The sequence below is a fragment of the Pezoporus occidentalis genome, unplaced genomic scaffold (assembly GCF_034315485.1).
Source record: "Pezoporus occidentalis ecotype Australia unplaced genomic scaffold, CSIRO_AGI_Poc_V1 ctg35, whole genome shotgun sequence".
Lineage (NCBI taxonomy): Eukaryota > Metazoa > Chordata > Aves > Psittaciformes > Psittacidae > Pezoporus > Pezoporus occidentalis.
The window spans coordinates 23,967-43,219 of NW_026915483.1; the positions used below are offsets into that span (position 1 = coordinate 23,967).

At 44.2% G+C, this 19,253-nt stretch overlaps 1 protein-coding gene across 1 annotated transcript; it reads right to left on the reverse strand.

The window, feature by feature from the left end:
• Window positions 1-674: 674 nt before the first annotated feature.
• On the reverse strand, window positions 675-19,253 carry ACOX2 (acyl-CoA oxidase 2). The gene is made up of 14 exons (XM_062630194.1): window positions 19,057-19,253; window positions 17,764-17,926; window positions 15,082-15,233; window positions 14,439-14,546; window positions 13,573-13,692; window positions 13,026-13,141; window positions 12,463-12,635; window positions 11,208-11,370; window positions 10,336-10,526; window positions 9,097-9,258; window positions 6,383-6,488; window positions 4,142-4,359; window positions 2,333-2,465; window positions 675-1,416 (listed from the first exon to the last, which is right to left on the reverse strand). The coding sequence occupies exons 1-14, from the start codon at window positions 19,211-19,213 to the stop codon at window positions 1,354-1,356; spliced, it is 2,025 nt and encodes a 674-aa protein (XP_062486178.1). The 5' UTR covers window positions 19,214-19,253; the 3' UTR covers window positions 675-1,353.

Genomic DNA, 19,253 nt, shown 5'->3' on the forward strand with positions numbered 1-19,253 from the left:
TGTCAGTGATTTATCTAACGATTTTATAGATAGAATTTTAACTGTGGAGTGCTGCTGATGATGTTCAAGTGAAGGCACTCAGGTTCTGTGTTTTTTACTCAAATTTGTGTAGCCATTTCTTTTCTTGGGCAATTTGTCTTAGTTATTAATAGAACTTCTGGTTATGCTTTAACTTGAATGCTGTTGGGAGCAAGACAGTTGTTATCCATTTGGACAGATGGATCCTGTTCTCCCATGAAGTGCTTGGCTCAAGTGCTCCTTACCACAACAGCTTTGCTCTTTGGGGATGTAAGAGGGGGTCTAGATTTCTGTGTCAGTTGCTGGTTCTTGAGGGCAGGAGCTTTCTATCCCATCTCTCATTCAACAGGCTTGGATTTCTGTCTTATTTTTTGTCTCCCCTTCTTCAAACATCACAGAGTTTCTGACTTGTCATAAGAGGCAATAAGAGCTTTATTCTTCCTATAAGGGGGGGAAGAAAAACTGAACGGATGAAGCTCAGGAAAAGTGGTTGTTTCTTTCCTGCAACACATGGTAAGAAATATCTGTGTTAACTGGCATTGAGTTGTGATCACAAGATGTTCTTTGCAACACTTCATTTACTAGCAAATTAACGACTGGCCTGGATCAGCCTGCCTTTTCCATAATTATGAAGTATAATAATCAGAGAAGCAGTATTTGAAATAATACACTTTATTGGAGCCCAAGATTTACAGGAAGACTGTGTGAGTGGCTCTCTTAACAGCAAAGGAAATTTTGCAGACTGGAGTTGGCATCAGCTTTGTCTGAATCTTCATTAGCCTGGAATACTCCACTGCTGAGCAAGTTGAGAGCTGAGTTAATTATCCAAGCAGATGTACTTTCTAGTATACTTTTTGATCTAAGAGAACAAGTTTTTCCTAGAAGCCAGGGACCATCATTTTAGCTTACTTGGGTTTTTCAGGAAAGGTTGGATTAGTGGGGATTTTCTCAAGGCACTGTACAGCTATAACACACTGAGAAGGAGCTTGTAATGGGGTTTGGTTTTTTTCCCCCCTTTAATCACCATAAAGTGGCTTTAGAAGAAGGATAAGAAAGCCAAATGACATAGTTTTAATGCTATTGGGACACTTCACATTAGAAAACAGCAAACCCTGTTTCAGCCTAGATTGCCTCACAGCAGTGAGCAGTACTCAGCATTGTTTGACTTCTGCCTGGTTAAATGCAAGTGGCTGGCTAAGAATCTTGTTTCATACTTGCTACAACTGGAAGTAAGCAACTGATTATGAATTCTGATTTGTCACTGCTGATGCTTTGTCAATGTACAGCTGCACAAAGACAGGAGGAAGTGTGTGGCCTTCACTTAGATCATGGTCTTCATAATTTGGATAACTTCTTGTGAAGAAGTGGCTTCAAATACCTCTCGTAGGCTGGGTTCATCTGTTCAGAAAGAGAATGTGGAAGGGAATTAGTGGTAATTAAGAAAGAAAAGGGTATATTTTTTATAAAAGAATGATCTCTGAACTACAGAAAGCTAGACCTTTTTAAAAACAAACCCAAGCTACTAGCTGCTTCAGCTAAGTGCAGGATCTTTTTCCCCAAGTATGTGCTGTCCTTCATAACCAGTACACAATAGTCATCCCAAATGGAGCAGCGTACTATTTAACTTCAGAAAATATGCTTGGACATGACTGCTTGCTGAAGGCAAATTCTGTGTTCAGCAGTAGAATTTCAAAGGGTTGCTGATTACCACAGTAAAAATCTCCCTTAAGGCAAAATGGGTTTTCAAATGGAGCAATAGCTAGTTACGTTGTGCAGAATTTTATGCTGCTCCACAATATGGATGAATTAGGAAGTGAAAATAAAGTGCTAAACCATGAAGGATAAAATTGCCTTAACATTTATACTCTTTCTGGTTAAACATATTATTAGAAAAATTAAGTATTGCACTAGTAGAAATACCAGTGAATGGAATATACCCTGTGTTTAGTGGCTTTTGCATAATATGTTGTTCCATAATATGTAAACTATGTAAACAGACTTTTGGTTTAGCTTATTTTGTGCAGTACTACCTCTGTAACTTCAAAAACCAAAACCACATTGGTGGCATACACAGACCAGCTCCCTGCTACAAGCTGCTGTACTCTGGGGGCTGTAAGTCATCGCTGGGTTCAATGGCTGATCTAAGACTATAGGAGGCATAATTGGGGTATCACAGGCCATTGTTCAGAGTGAGATACTAAGAATTAAAAGGTCTTATTCCACTTACTTGTATCTCTATAGCTTTCATTAGAAGAAAAGCAATTTCTGCTCTGGCTAATGCAGAAGTTGCCTGGCTATAATACAGCATCTGTACCTGTGTGTTGGTCGGTGACTTCCGAGCCCACTCGTACAGCCGCTGGTAAACCTGGCCATCGTAACTGCCAAGTGCAGAATTCAAGGTCTTATCTGTGAAGTCAAAGGCATCCACCAGTGGAACAGCATCCTTCCTATGGAGATGAATGTAGTTTGTGTTACTGAAGCAGGTATTGCTTTGTAAGGGAGGAAAATAAGGCAAAGGTAAACTGGAAAGTCAGTTGTTCCAGGTTCCTCAGCTGGAAAAGCTTGTGCCGGTTTTTCCCGTTGCTGAGGCTATGGGGGAAATCCTGCTTGGGGGAAATCCTGCTTGTTTTGATTCCTCAGAGGCATGTTCTACTAATGCCCTAAGTTGTCTCTACTATTGAATAGGTCATGTAATCACCTGGACTCCATTCCTAATTCCCTCATTTAGGACTCAATGTCATGTCAGATGTTTCCTCAACACACTCTGCCGGTTCTTGCTTTTGGTTTTTGCAGGGGTTTTAATAAGTTTTTCTTATGCTGTGTTTGTCCTCCAAACTGGAATAAGGTTGCTGCTAGATTTCATGTGAAGTGCTCCACTGATCTCCAGCCTTCATCTACTCTGAAGTATTTGTCACCTCATCATTGGGTATCAAGGTCTTCTACTGTTTTTGTGTCTATAAGAACAAAGCAACCCTGAACTCCACCAAGGGCCTGTCTAGCCCAGGGGCTGATCTGCCCAGCAGTCAGCAGCAGATAGCTAGAGCATAAAGACAAGTCTGTAATGACAGCTTCTTCTCCTAGGCAGAAGATGGTTTCTTTTACCTCATCCTCCCATCATCCTGGGTGCAGGAAGTTTTGCTGGCTGTATCCCACACCTGAGGCAGAGGGATGCAAAGTGGTTTGCTCAAATGTTGGTATTTGCATCTACCAGTTCCTTTTGGGAAAGGGCTCTTTGGGGGTTTGGGAGAGGCTGGGGTTTTGTTACAGACCAGGAAATGTTTGTATCCTAATTGTAAACAGGTAAATGTGCATTCTTGAATCCTTTTAGCAAGGCGTAACACTGAGAGGTTGCAATGAATTCCAGAGATGACAATGTGTTAGACTTTTGTAAGCCTTACATTAAGCTTATTGCTTAACTTGAATTCTGTGATGAGTTCTGAAAATGTTCTCTCTTCACCTCAGTCCTGCCCAGCTCTGCCTATGGTGTATTCTTGTTTCACTTCAGGTGTCTTAAATAGAATTTTACATACAGTAGCAACTCACTCTCTACACCATAAGTTAATCTGTTCTTAACAAACAGCATCAAGTAGTGAAAGAAGAACCCTTGTCATAAAGCCTTTGTGAGTGTTGTGGTAAGTTAAAACTTTAGTGTATCTCAGAATTCATGTAGTTAGCAATAAATGGTGTCGAGCAGACGCATCTGAACAAGCTGTAGGCAGGATTGTTTGGGTGCAGGTTGCAACTCAGCCATGGCAACAGAGTAGGCTGTATTAGCTGTTGCTTAAGCAGATTTTGCAGTGTCTGATCTGCTGCCTCCTACCAGTGTTGCTCTATGTGTTTGCCTGCTTTTGCTCTACTGCAAATGGTAAAAAGCATTCAGGATTTCTTGGTTTATAATTCAAGATTTCATGTTCCAGAACTTTGGAGACTGCAGAGGAGCTGGGCACTTAGGTCTTGTTTTGCTGTGAAAACAAGCTCCGTAGATGCTTCAATCAATTTCTAGTGCTGCCAGGCAATGAGAATAAAACCCGAATGAGGTGAATTGACTTTGGAGATGTTACCATAGGTACAGCAGCACCATTTATAGATCTATCACAGCTCCTTTCATATTAGAGCAGCTCACCGAATGACAGCCAAGAGGTCTAGATATGATGCAGTTGCCATGTCCATTTGAGCTCCAGATATGTGTCCATCGTGCAAGAAGACTCCTGCATTTGAGAAGATCCCATGTAACGCAAAGAGGTCACAGAGATGTTTCATAATCTTCTGGATGCCACCCTTGGCCTCGAGTCTTTCCACCGTTTCTGCAAAGTTTTTCACTGTGATGTAGTGGCAGTGAGCCTGGAAAACAAATGCAATCAACAGTGAATGCACCTCAAAACACTTAGTAGGCCAAATGACTCAAATGTTCTCGCAAAGAATATAAAACCTTTTCATTTCCCTGGCACTTTCCCAGTCTGTATTCTCTGTTTGCTGGATCACAAGACCTTTTGTATTCATGTCTTACAACTGTAGAGGAGAGACTTGGGGGTGTAAACACTGGTATTTGTAAACTCTAGAAAACCACTTTAGAAATCACACAGGTACTTTAACTATTTCGGATAAATACCCTAAAGAGTTTGTGTGATGGAAACACACATGGGAATGGACTTGTTTTGACCTCCAGCAAGTGAAGCTTGGTCATACATCAGTAAGAGACAACTCTTTTGTTGAAGACCTTGGGCTCATGGTACATTAGCTTCAGTGTCTATAGCGCTTTGCTCTGAAAACCTGTGTTGTCGCAGGAGAACAAGCAAATTTACTTCTTGCTTTTGTGGCTTCAAGTAAACTGATTGTTTTTGTGTCAGATGACAGTAGAGTGTCTAGCTTCCAAGTTACAGAAGTATTAGCTGAGGTCCAGAGCAAATGACTCCACCTGTGTGCGGGGGTGGCTCTTGTTATGTTGTTGTTACTGTGGGTGGTTGGTGATGTTGGTTATCTGTGTGGGTTCCCACTGCACAGTTCTCCTCCCTGCTGTGGATGTAAGCATGGCACATTCACACTGCTGCTCTTCCTGCTAGCACGGCCAAGCAGCGTGGAGGCCAGCATGGACTGCAGAACCTGCCTGAGAAGCTGGATGTCTCCTTAAGCAATTAACCTGTGTGGAGTCTGCAGCAAAGCCGTACCCAGCGCCTGAGCCACTTGGCAGGCATCTGTTCACACAGTTACTGTGCCAGTCGTGTGGGTGAGTATCCAGGGAAGGTGTGAAATAAGAAGTCATAGAATCATATGAAAGTTAAGGTTGGAAAGAACCTTAAGGTCATCTAGCTCAAACCCAGAGGTTCCCCAAGGAGGCAGCAGGCTATCAAGGTTTTAAAGTTATGGGGGGAAACTCAAGGGGTTTGGGTGACTTCTCCTCTCCCTGAAGTACTTAAGAAACTTTGGAGCCCAGATCCCATTTTCTACCAGCACAGTCACCACTGACAATACCACAGCCAGCCTTCTGCATGTGTTGGGCTCTTCAGAAATGGTTTATTTCTCACTAGGTTCTCCTCCTTGCTTCTCAGAGAGGGCTGGATTTCAGCTTCTCTGTCATGTGATCACCCTGCTCTCCAGTCCAGAGACCTTGGCCACCCATTTGAGTGGGTGCAGGAGGGAACAGCTTGTTCAGGTTTGCATGCTGTTCAAAGCTTTTCCTAGAGGTGATCTCAAACAAGAACACTTTGCTTCAGTTTTATTCCACTAAAAATATATTTACATTAAAAAAAAAATTGGGAAAGTAATTTTTCAAAGTCGCTTTTTGTATAGGAGGCCTCCTTTATTTTTTAGGCAGTTACACAGCTTGTCTGCTCTTTTTCAAGCTTACAGCACTGAATACTTGCTGCTTCCCCAAGTCTGTGTAATTGAAAATGGGATGTGATGCACAGGAGATTGGTGACCACAGAAAATGCTGCTGCTGAGGTCTAGTCTTTGCTCCCTTACTTAGTGGAAGGTGTCCTGCTATGGCAAGGGGTTGGAACTAGATGAGCTTTAAGGTCGCTTTAAACCCAAACCACTCTGTGACTCTGATGTGGGAGGCCTGATTCTGCTAGTATTGGCAGCAGAACTGTGTATATGTTTTGTTTTCTTCCCTCCCCTTTTATTTCTGTTCCTTTTAGTCTTTTTCCACCTGGCCTATTTGGATGGCAAATTCTTCATATCAGGAGTTGCTTCTTACTATGATTTTCCCACCATGCAGACCACAGTGGTGCCCTTGGCTTCATAGTGTCCCTCAGATGCTAACAGAAAACAATAAACAGCACTGATACTTTAAGCTGATCATGTGTTTCTGTTGCACATTATATCCTAAAGACAAACATCACATAAGCAGCTGATTTTTACTAACCTTCACAGCCTGCACCAGCTGCACCGTGCACTCATTCCACGCGTCGTGCTTTTTGACTCCAGACTGAATCAAGACCTGTAGTTTAGCTGCTGTGCTGCTGATGAGTCTGGAAGATCCAAAAAGCATATTGTATGTGGCTCTAGCAGCCCACATGCACTCATTTCATATTCAGACTTGTGTGTGATCGTATGGCAAAGTGGCGTTTCTGACTTTTGAGTTACCTACACTCAGCATGAGTGAACTTACATTATGCAAAATCTAAGTAAAAATTGGGAGAAGCACCCAAACCACCCTGATGCTGAAGGATTTTTGCCTTCTCAGCTTCCACGGTACTTTACCAGGGGTTCTGAGGAGTTTTTCTTGGGTTCTGTGTGTAAGGAGGATTTGCAGAACAAAATAAAGCTACGACAATATTGGACTGCTCTTACATTATGTTTCTACTTTTCTACACAGGGATCCAGATCTTGCTCCCATTGACACTAAAGCTTTCAGAAGAATGGCTCTGTTTTTACACTGATTTGAATGGCAGCAGGGATGTTGATCTGTTTGCCTGATTTTCAGAAATGGCACATGTATGGCCCATAACCGTGCCCATAATACCAATGAGACCACTCATGATACTATTTTTGTGTTGAGTAGTTAAATGCGTAGCTCAGATTCAATGAGAGGCACTGTGTTTGCTGTGGTGTTAACTGAAACTTCAGACCTTGCGCCCACTGTAGGAGAGGAACTGGTTTGAGACCATCTTAAAAATCTGAACGTGCACAAGTCCATGGGACCTGATGAAATCCATCCGCAGGTCCTGAAGGAGCTGGCAAATGAAGTTGTGAAGCCGCTGGCCATCATATTTGAAAGATCATGGCAGTCAGGTGAAGTTCCCGATGACTGGAAAAAGGGAAATATAACCCCATTTTCAAGAAGGGGAAAGCGGATGACCCGGGGCATTACAGACCAGTCAGTCTCACCTCTGTGCCTGGCAAAATCCTGGAGCAGATTCTCCTGGAAGGCATGCTAAGGCACATGAAAATCAACAAGGTGCTTGGGGACAGCCAGCATGGCTTCACTAAGGGGAAATCCTGCCTGACCAATTTGGTGACCTTCTACGATGGGGCTATGGAACTGATGGACAGGGGTAGAGCAGTTGATGTCATCTACCTGGACTTGTGTAAAGTGTTTGACACTGTCCCACACAACATCCTTGTCTCTAAATTGGAGAGACATCAACTTGATGGATGGACCACTCGGTGGATAAAGAACTGGCTGGATGGCTGCACGGAAAGAGTTGTGGTCAATGGCTCAATGTCCAGCTGGAGACCAGTAACGAGTGGTGTCCCTCAGGGATCGGTGTTGGGACCGGTCTTGTTTAACATCTTCATCACTGACATGGACAGTGGGATTGAGTGCGCCCTCAGCAAGTTTGCCAATGACACCAAGCTGTGTGGTTCGGTTGATACCCTGGAGGGAAGGAATGCCATCCAGAGGGACCTCGACACGCTTGTGAGCTGGGCTGATGCCAACCTTATGAAGTTTAACCATGACAACAAGTGCAAGGTCCTACAGCTGGGTCGGAGCAATCCCAGGCACAGCTACAGGTTGGGCAGAGAAGAGATTCAGAGCAGCCCTGAGGAGAAGAACTTGGGGGTGTTGGTTGATGAGAAATTGAACATGGGCCGGCTTCAGTGTGCACTCGCAGCCCAGAAAGCAACCGTATCCTGGGCTGCATCAAAAGGAGTGTGACCAGCAGGTCGAAGGAGGTGATCCTGCCCCTCTGCTCTGCTCTCCTGAGACCTCACCTGGAGCATTGTGTGCAGTTCTGGTGTCCTCAACATAAAAAGGACATGGAACTGTTGGAACAAGCCCAGATCAGGCCACAAGGATGCTCAGGGGACTGGAGCACCTCCCGTATGAAGACAGGCTGAGGAAGTTGGGGCTGTTCAGCCTGGAGAAGAGAAGGCTGTGTGGAGACCTCATGGCAGCCTTCCAGTATCTGAAGGGGCCCTATAGGGATGCTGAGGAGGGACTCTTCCTTAGGGACTGTAGTGATAGGACAAGGGGTAATGGGTTAAAACTTAAACAGGGGAAGTTTAGATTGGATATAAGGAAGAAATTCTTTCCTGTTAGGGTGGTGAGGCACTGGAATGGGTTGCCCAGGTAAGTTGTGAATGCTCCATCCCTGGCAGTGTTCAAGACCAGGTTGGATGAGGTCTTGGGTGATATGATTTAGCGTAAGGTGTCCCTGCCCACGGCAGGGGGGTTGGAACTAGATGATCTTAAGGTTCTTTCCAACCCTAATTATTCTATGACTCTATGATTCTATAATCAGTTTCACAGGTATGTGAAATTTTAGCTTTGTATAGAGTATAGAACTGCACAGGGTCCAGCTGGCTGAAGGTTTTATTGAATGGCAACTCAGTGATGTGGTCTGGGATTTACATAAACAGAGCCAGCAGCTTGGTATAGAATCAGCTTTGTGGAATATAGTTGTTTGGTAGCATGTGGCTTAAAATATTGTGATGTTTTGAATCTGAAATCTTCATACTGAACACTTGACATGGCTGTTAAACCTGTGTGAGTCTTCCTCACTCAGGAGCAGATGGTGTCAATTCTTGTGTAACTTATGTTATTTTACCTCCCTTTAAAGCAAGGAATCAGCTGAGCTCTTAACACATTTCTGATGTCAAAGAGAGAAGGATGTCTCCTGTCTCTGTACTGACCTGACTGCTGCATGTCGATAGGCCTGGGTGTAAATATCTGGACTGAGGAAATCAAACTTGTTCTTGGCTGGGCACTTCTCAGGTTTCACTGCAGCCAGGTAAGTGACAGATGGTGGGACAGGGTGGCCAGCGCTGGCTGCCATGAAGCACTTAACCAGGAACCTGGGAAGAGAATAACAGTCAGAGCAGGGGATGGTTGTGATCTTCTGCAGCAAATGGTCATGTGAAAAGTAAAGTGGGCTCAGGTGAGAAGCAGCAAGATGTAACCCATCCTGTCAGTGGTCCAGAATGGACTTTAATGACTTTACATTTTACATCTTATTTGCAATAACCTGACCTGTGATGGGTCTCAGGGGCAGCCTGTTGACTGTATTCAATGCTACAGTAATCTGTAGTGATGATTTTTTAGGAAGAAACTTGCTGTGGCTATTAGCAGCACGGTGATTAGACACATTATCAACTTTGCAGCCTGAGTCTTAATGCTCTGGGAGTCTTAATGGTGGTTTGGTGTGATCCCCAACATACAATCACATTATGTTAACAAATATGAGACTCTTGGAGCTAAACACATTTCCTACTCCCTTATTTTTTTGGCCTATGACCTAGTCTTACCAGGTCTAGAAGTAATCCATTGATCTTGCAAGAAGAGACAGCGATGAGTGCAGAAGTGCAGCATGCAAGCACAGATCTGTGCGGTTGCACCTCTGTCCCTGCAAATTGTACTGGTTTTCTCCTTCTAGCAAAAGCACATGTTATTAGAAGTTCCAGCAGCTGTGGTTTCTTTCTCCTGTATTTAATCTAACCTTGGATAATCGTCAGTCTGCGTGTTCTGAGGAAACTGGTGTTCTTGGAGTGTGACTCATCTGCTTTCAGTATCCTACAGCTCTGCCTTCTCTGAATCAACCTCACTTTGCCAATATCACATTATGTTGGTTTCTTAAAAACTAAACTGCAAAACTTGGGTAGCAGTGCTTTTGCTGTGGTCCCAGACAGAGGAAAATGAGGTTATGCAGAACAGCACCTGCATACATACCAAAGCCCAAAATAGAAGAGATAATCTAATTCCCCCACACCTCCATGCCTGTTAGACAGAAGGCATGAAAAGTTTGTGTCCTGAGTTGTATTTTTAGAAGCTGCTGGGAGAAAGGGGTAGCTGGTTTTACTGGTTTGGGGGAAGGAGTGGTAGAGGTTGAATAAATGAGGGGGCAGGCTTTTTGATGAACAGGTTTGGATTGTTACCTGGCAGTTTGCAGGAACAAAATGGTGTTTTCCCCTTCATAAATACAAGAGGCAAGTATTCTAGTACATAAGGAAGGGAGTCCGCTCAGCAAGGAGTAACCATGGCCCCCACATGCCCGGAGACAGACTTCTACTGCAGAAGCACAGTACTGAGTAACAATGGCTTTGAAGCCCGAAGAAAATGCATGGAGCTGTTTGAAAAGAGAAATTAAAAGTAAGGCAGAGTGTTAATGGTGAAAATGGTCCAAAGCAATCCTCAGAATCAGTTTCCTCTTTTAATTTTGTGCAGTTTCTGGGGAGGAAATCCCTGTCAGATCCTCCCTTGCGTGATGGCATAGCACCCAGCTTCCTGGGATGGGATCCCTAGCACCCGGCTCCTCCTTTGGGATGCTGCACACCCTTGTGCTGGGCACGCTGTGGTTAGTTGATGCTTTTTTGGGTTTCAACCAGCAGTGGCTTTGGTCACCCTTGTTCAAAGTGTGCTTTCATTTCAGGCTTCCAGTTGCAAAATCTTATGTTCTATCTAAAAAGTCCCGTTTTTGGTTTTGGCTCAGAAGTAAATATTTGCATTTGTAGATGACGTTGGGAAATAACACTTCGTGCCACCAGCCACTTGGAACAAGGTTTTCATCAAATGGACGTGCTTTTCAAGGACTTTTCACTGTGCAATAGTTCCCAAAACGAAAAAGTTGGGGTGGTAAAGCAAATTCTATTGCTGACTGGTTGTGGACCTAGGACACATCATTTGATCTCTTAGTGCCTCCTCTTTCTCCAGTTATCTGGTGGTGAGAGGAATGCTTGTCCAGTTTGCTAAAATACTTTGATATTTAGAGATGAGGAATGCTGTATGAGCTAATGCTGCTGTGGCTCACCTCTGGCAGCATGCTGAAGTTCTCCCTCTGGATCTCTTCATACCCTTTGTTGAATAGGTCCTGCAGGTAGTTGTTGATGAAATGAAAGGCATAGGCTGCTGCCAAGTGGGGCAGCAACTTCTCTTGCTGAGTCTGAAAGTCAAGGATCTTTGCTTCTTCTTCCCTGTTGGAAGACAGCTGGTGAGACAGGGAAAGTGTGAACACTGGCTTAACTACTGTTAGTTTACTTATCACATAATGAATAAGTGAAAACAAGTAAAAAAAATGAAAACAGGCATTTTTCATTATGAAGCAGCAGTTTGTGAAGGGGACTGAGCTGATGTTGTGCCAGCAAATCTGCCCAGCTTGCTCAGCTGTTAGAGAAATGAGCCTGACTATGAAAAAGATTATGTTTCTGCTGTGTTGGTGAACCAGCATTGAGTAGAAAAGGCTCTTTGTGATGGGTTGGTGAAGAGGGGGAACAGGGACTGCAGGAGGGGATAAAGATGAAGCCTTCCAAGGATAGCGAGATGCTTGGTGTTAAAGGGATGTGCTGGCCCTGCACCCTGAAGAACTTTTACTTTGCAAACTGGGTCTTTGTGGACCCTGAAAATAGTTGAGCCTAAATTATTTTAAGTTTTCTGAGCTTTTTGTGGATATTCTTTTCCACTCTTTCTGTGGTTAGTACACTTGGGACTTCAGATGATGGAATTGGTTCTTACAATAGTTGAGCATGCTGTGCTCTTGTGTTTGATCCAAACCATGTTCTCATTAGGATAATCTTGCTTTTGAAAGGAGCTGTAAGTGGAAATTCCTGAAATCCATTCAAATGAAAAATATCTATTTAAAAATTAGAGGCATTCTCACCAGACTGATAAATTCAACGTTGTAAAGTGTGAATATCGGAAGGGTGGATGTTGGAAGGTATTTTAATGTTGTGCTCACGAGTAGGATGCTATGGAATAAGAATTCAGCAACTTGTCTACATTATCTGGATTCTGAGTTATGGGATTACACAGGAAGGCCAGTTACAAGAAAAATAAGTTCTCTGTGTCAGCTGCTTAGCTATTCAAACTATGAAACTTATCTTAGAAAGAACTGTAAACACTCTCCTGTACTTTGACTGAAGCTCGTTAATGTAAATAATGGGGAAGCATGTCTGGCCCAGAAAATAAGCCAGTGATGTGCTGAAAGATAAGAAGCTGAAATACAGACTGGTGCAGGGGAACGTGGTGCATGGTCCACTTCCCACCGCTGCAGACCTGCATAGCATTACCCAGGCTTTAACTTGGACTGCCGGCGAACCACAGAGTATCTGATGGCAATGGTGCAAGCTTTCATTAGGGGTATTACAGCTTCATGTGAGATGAGGTCGACGCGCACTGCAGTCATTGTGAGATAGTTAATCTGCTGGGACCCCCGTCTTACATAGGTGCCATCCGGTTGAACCTAGAGAGAGGATGTTAGATGCCACCTTCTTCAGTACTTCAATACTGGTTGTGTCATCTCTACGCATAGAATAAAATGGGCATCAAAATCCTTTGCTGATGAAAAACTAAGTATTTTTATGTATAGTGGATGAAACATATCCATTTAAAGACACAAATTCTTACTGCTTCTGGCTCAGACAGGTTCTCCCTGCCCCATCAGCCCCAGCCTCTGAATGTGGAATTCCTGACATTGAATTTCATTTAGGATTCAGATAACTTCTGCCCTTGGCAAAACCACTGAGACTTGCAGACACCTCAAAGGAAGAATTTTGTCCTAAATTTAGGCAGCTCCCTGTCATCCCTCTGGCTGTGCGGTGAGAATCTGACGTGCGATGTGAGTCTGTCATACCTCACAAAACTTGCTCAGCATGTTCTCCCTGGAGACACGCACATTCTGCAGCATGAGGTACCCGTTGTCGATGTGCTCAAAACTCATTTTGGGACCGATGTCTCCTGCAGTTATGCCTGGAGCAGGGGAAAACACAGCTGCTTACTTCCACTTGAACTCCTCTCCCCATTTTGTGTCAGGGGGGTCTCAAAGGAGAAGGTCACGTTCAGTTCTGCTTCCTCCCCAGCATGGGTGATCTTGCCTGAGGAATGAAACAGGCAGTTTGTTTCCATGATCCATCTGTCACCCATGCTGGCCCGGGTTGGAACTGAGGTGTTAATACAGGCTGTCAGAGCAGCCCAGGCCTTTGGTTAGGAAGGCTTGGTCTGGATATGCCATTAAATCTTCCTTCAGATAAAAATGTTGTAGCTAATGATAACTGTGACTCAGGTATCAGTCTTGGTTTGGTTTTGGCACTGTAAAACTCCCTGGGCACGTTTTAGAAAACATATAAAGGCAAAAGAGGCAGAACACCTGCACAAGCACTGCGGTGTCTGGGGTCATTTACCTGGGCACAGTGAATGGTCCCAAAGGCTGCGTATCTGCACAATGAAGGGATGCACGCCATAGCACTTCCCCTGGACATACAGCTGAGCAAAGACCACTGTGTGTGTTGCTGACCTTCCCACTGTGAGGAGAAAACCAGTCACGGTCCCTTAAGATGAGGTACAATACAAACAATTCCACGGTTAGCAGTCTGTGCTAATTGTATCTTAGGTCTCGCTGACATGGGTGAGTGTAGGTGTGATCCACAGATGTTGGAACCTAGAGATTGCCTAAACCTGTGCTCTGAGCTTGCTCGTATCTCTCCAAAGTTGCATTATTATTAAAGCCAGTGGGGTTTGGATGAATAGTTTGTGTCAGCAGAGGAGAAAAAAATAATAGCTAATTAAAGACCTTGCAGAGCTGAGGGAGTGGGGAGTGCTGGGGCTGATAGAGCAACTCCAGTGATTTGCTGCGAAACACCTTCCTGAGGGAGACATGAATTTCACACTTGAATTCTTCATGCTGAGACTGGCTGATGACGTGAATCCTTTATGCTGATGCTTTGTGCTGATGACCTCCCTGTGGTTTTTGGTTTTCTGAGTATTGTTTACAAAGAAGAGAAGATTAATTCCTGCAGAGGCAGGAGTTTCCCTGAGCTAAACTCTTCAGCCCTGCCACCTAAGGGCTTTTGATAGATGATGGTGGCTCCTTTCTGGCCTTTGAACTTGTACAGAACCCTTTTGTCTCTTACTTGCCTCCTGATCTGTGCATCTCTTACTGCAGTTCTCTGCTAGAACCTGGGCCCTCAAACACAGAGCTTGAGTGGGGCAGAGTGAGCAACTGAAGGAGGCCAATGAGGAAAACCTAAGTATTTTGTGTGGTACTTACTGTCTCCAGGCCACCACTTCATGGCAGAGATCTGCGGTGTGTTCAGTATGAACTCCTGTGTAGCGATATCAAAGACTGCCGTTGTTTCCAAACCCTGAAGGTAAGTTCCTTTAAAAAAACCCAAAACAGTGTGTTTATGTATTTATATCTCTCGGTATCTCCTAATGTATGGCAAGGATGAAAAGAGTGGAGGATTCCTGGAGGCTGGTGTGGTCTTGTGGTTTACCCTCCTGGTGAGAACCATGGGATGATGTTCCCAGTGACCCCACACCATCTCCTGTAAAACTCTCTTGAATCAGATGGTGCTCAGGCAAGATACCTGGTTCATGGTGACAACCATCATCTTGGGCAAGCTGCCTGGCTGATACCCTCCACCAATGGTTACTGCAATCTAACTATGCCATCTAATCATGAGCTATCTAACCATGAGCTTTCACCCCTGCTCTTGTTATTTTTGCCACACTGGCAAAACCAAAACCAGCACAATCTCCATCTTGCAGAGGGCCACTGAGGAACATCAACCTCTAGCATGCAGGTGGCATTCCCCCCCCTCCAGTGAAGCACAGACACCTTGAACTCACATTCTTCTGAGAATCTGGGCCTTCTGTCCTATGGAAATTCTGTGTTTTCTTTGCAGCCTTACCGTGCCCCAGTTCAGTCTGGGCATAGCTTCCGATAAGCTGATACTGCATGGCGAGAGGAATCCATTTGGCAATCTGTTTGTCAGAGCCCAGCACTGAAATACTTCTCATGAAGATGGTGTGAAGAAGAAACGCGACTTCTCCTGACAGTGCCCTGCAGAGAAGGTGCACGGGGTGTTTTTGGACATGGATGAAGTTCCAGGGATGTGATGAATGAGGCAGTGACACTGTGATAGTCACCAGACAGTGCTACCTGCAGCCTTTTGATTTCTTCATTGTCCTACCTTAACCAACATACAGCATCAATACAGTATTGCAGGAGGCAATATTGCATCAAAGCCAGATCGTACAGGGCTTTGAGCGGCCTGATCTAGTGGAAGGTGTCTCTGCCCATGAATAAGCTTTAAGGTCCTTTCCAAAACAAACTATTTTATTATTCTATGAAAATCACTCTTCCAAGCTGCTTTTGTTCCTTCTTTCTTAACACAGTTTGCTTAAGTGTCACTAGCTAATTACATATATATATATAAAACTTGTTCTTAGCAAATGCTAAGCTCCTGAAAAATAGCCCAGCTCTGAAGCACTTGTGGCTCTGATATTGTGGCTTCTGAGCCTTTTGTATCTTTATTTTACACCACAGGATTTTTTCTTTCCTTGGTTATTTAAGTCACATTTTAAGCCTGAACTAAATACCCCACCACCCTACCCTAAAACCCCCAAACCTTGGCAATTCACTGTGGGACATATGGAAGTGAATTACATACATGGGCATCTGAGTCTTAGATTTCTTGAACATTTCCATTGTGGGGAAGTACCTCAGTATGTCCCTGGCCATAGCAGGGGGTTGGAACTAGATGATCTTAAGGTCCTTTCCAACCCTAACTATTCTATGATTCTATGATTCTATGTTGGGCTTGTTGCTGTACCATTCCCTGGGTGTTTGTTCTCACTATCAGTGGACAATACTGGGGTTCATGGAGATTTGGCCTGACTTGAGATGGGTATTTTCCCTTGTGGAAAATTCAAATACATCCTTGTAACACCTGGCTTATTGTCTGTTTGGCTCCTTCACCATTGCCAGCTAATAGGGCTGCATGCATCCTAAGATGCACTATTCTAGAATCTGCATATGGGAACTTGGTTACTCTAATTTCTATGCTGCAAATCAGAAACTCATTCATTTTAAGCTTTCCTTTTTGTATGCAAGAAATCCTAAGAAAATATGAGGAATATAGTCCCTTTTCCTGGGATTCCTCAGAATAGATTGAATCACCTCACAGATATAAGTACATGTGCTCTCACATGTAAAAGTAAGTGGCTTTGCTGTTCTCAGTAGCTTGTATGATTGTTAGCACATTGCTTTACTGCAGTGCTCTAGTGAGCATCTCATTCTAAATAGATACCTTTCATTGTTAACAAATGACTATGACCTTTCTTTCATCCTGCCTGAGAGAGAATCAGTCATGCTGAAAAAGTGGGGAGAAAACATGAACAAAGTAGTTGAAGGGAAATTGCTTTGATTAACAGAAAAAGACTTAATGACCCCTTGGCAGCCCATCAAGCAATGATGCTGCTTTAACTGCAATTTTAAAGAGCTCTTTTATATGTGTGCAAGTGATTCACTGTTTGGCACCAGGAGGCACAAGGACTTTGCTAGTAAGAGCTTGGTGCTCACCTGGTGTTTCATCAGGCCACAGTGCTCTTAATCCAGCAAAATGTGGTAGCTCAGGGCTGGTCCTGCCACAGCCCTTGGCATCAGGGGGCCTGATAAAAGCAAACCTATGGGAAATGTGGTTGAGTTTTGTCAGGTCTTTCAAATCTGCTGGGATTGTTTTGTTTCTTCTGAGGAAGGAGTGGAGAGCTGCTTGTTATAAGGAATGTAATGATCAGGTCCAAGAGCTCTCGATAGAAGAATTCCCCGTTTATCAGTCTCAGTAGCCAGCAAAGAGCTTAGCATAAAAAAAAAAAATCATAGTCTTTCATATAATGGGGAAAAACTTTATAGCAAGGCCTGTGCACTTGCATTTTCTTGCTGGGTGTGTAACCCCACCAGTTTGCACTGGTAACAGCAAGCCAGTAATACTTAGCAATGGGAGAAAGAAGGAGAGATGAGCAACTAAGATGTGGAGCTCAGACCCATGCAAAGTGTTAATAAAAATGTTTGAAGGAAAGGATTGCAAGAACTGTTGTATTCTGGTGACCTACAAACTAAAGTTTGTGGGGTTTTCTTCACTTTTTATTTTTAAATACAATATAGTTTTTCCAGATAGAGACAATGTTGTCTTTAATTCTTCTGGAAGTCAGCAATGTAATGGGAACAGCAGCACTTCCAATTCTGGTTATACATGTAAAAACATCTGAGGGGTGGTATCAGAGCTGTAGTATCAGAGCTGTAGTACGAGTAAGGAGCTTGCTGAGGTGGAAGTAGTATGTTGGGATGTGAACTGCTGTGATCTATCACACTGCATTGTACCTATGTGCTGCTCTTTGAGAAATTCCCTGCTGTGTATCATCATTTTCCCTTCTCTTGAGCGTGCTGCTAAGGTAAAAACCTGCAGCATATTTGTATCAGAACCTTATCTGTCAACTGCTGGCCTCTCCCAGCCTTTGTGGAAGCCTGTTCTTGTTGGCTACAAACCTTTTAACAAAACACTATTTTTACATTAAAAAAAGTATAAAATTACCTGTAAATATACTTAAATTCGGGTCCGTTCTCAGTCCATCCCATCTCGTGCATCTTTTTCTGGAGGTGAACAGCCTTTCTGACTGCAGCTTCATACTTCTCATTCTGGCTCTGGAAATACTGATTTTCTCTGCTAAATACAGGGTCACTTTCAATAGCTTCGACTGCAAAGCAACACAGAAGAGTTAGCTGTCCTGGGGCTGGGGAGGTGCAGGCAGTGTGGGCAGGACTGGGGTGGCAGGTACCGATGCTGTATTATTTAGGGTGACTATAGGCAGATTTTATTTTGCTATGCTGGGTCTGACTGCTGTCACACCTAACTCTGAAAAGCAGAGATCTGGAGAAGGAGTTGAGGAGGAGAACCCAGCAGGCCTGTGAGAGGAGTCTGCTGAGTGGAAATAATGACCATGCAAGTGAAAGCACTGTCCCTGGTCAGGGTGTCAGAGGTGACTTTGTGCCTCAGGCAGGAAACAGGTGTGGATCCCTCTTGAAGAGCTGTTCTGGTGGCAGCAAGAGCTGCGTTTAGCTAGGTTTTGCCCAGAGAGAAGCTAACAGCTCCAGCTGCCGAGTGTCCTGCTTACACCAGTGCTTTGGCTCAGGGCTCTAGCAGCCCTTCGCAACACTGTGAAGCAGCTCTTGGCCTCATTCTTTCTGTGTCAGCCCAAACGCGCCCACTATTTACTTTGTGCCTTGAAACCTTGAGTCCATGCACGTTTAAGGTTATACTGAACTCCAGCTGCACTGTGAATTGTGCAGTCCCAGTGGTCTGTGCCATTTTCATTTGTTAAAAGTATAATATGGATGAAGCAATAGAAAAAAAGAGGGGTTTCATTCATTTTTTTCTCTATCTAGCTATCACGAGTGAAAGCAGCTTAGCCTGCCTGAGCCAACCCATACAAGGAGCTCCACACCTGAATGAGGCTAATGTGCTGAGGAAGGCTGTTGGCTCAGTTCATGCATGGTGTGCATCACTGCACATCAGCACTAGCCCCTGTATGCATACCTATTGCACAGAGATGCTTGCCTGTGTGATCCTCAGTCCTTGTATTCCAGTTCAACCAGTCTTAGCGAAGATACTGGGGATGGGAGCAGGGAAGGGACAGCAGGAGTGGCTGTGGAGGAGTCATGATTTAACACTAACAGGGAACTCCATCTCCACACTCCCACTTCTTTAAGAGGTGGGCAATAAGCAAATACCCAGGAGCACAAACCCCACCGGGCTGCAAAGGAGGAGCAGAAACAGAGGGGATGTAGCCATGCCCTGGTCAAGCGCAGCCTCATGATGGTCACTCACCCACTGCCCTCCGTATCCGAGTGTTCTCCTCCCCTCCATCCAGCAGGGCTGTGAGCTTTTCCACGCTGAAGGAGGGTGTTTGCCTCTCACTGGCAAGGTCGGGATTCACACCAAGAGCTGAGCCCTGTGAGTACTTTCGGATCTCCAACAATGCCATCCTGGAGGCTGCTCTGCAAAGGGATGGGAGCTCTTTAAGC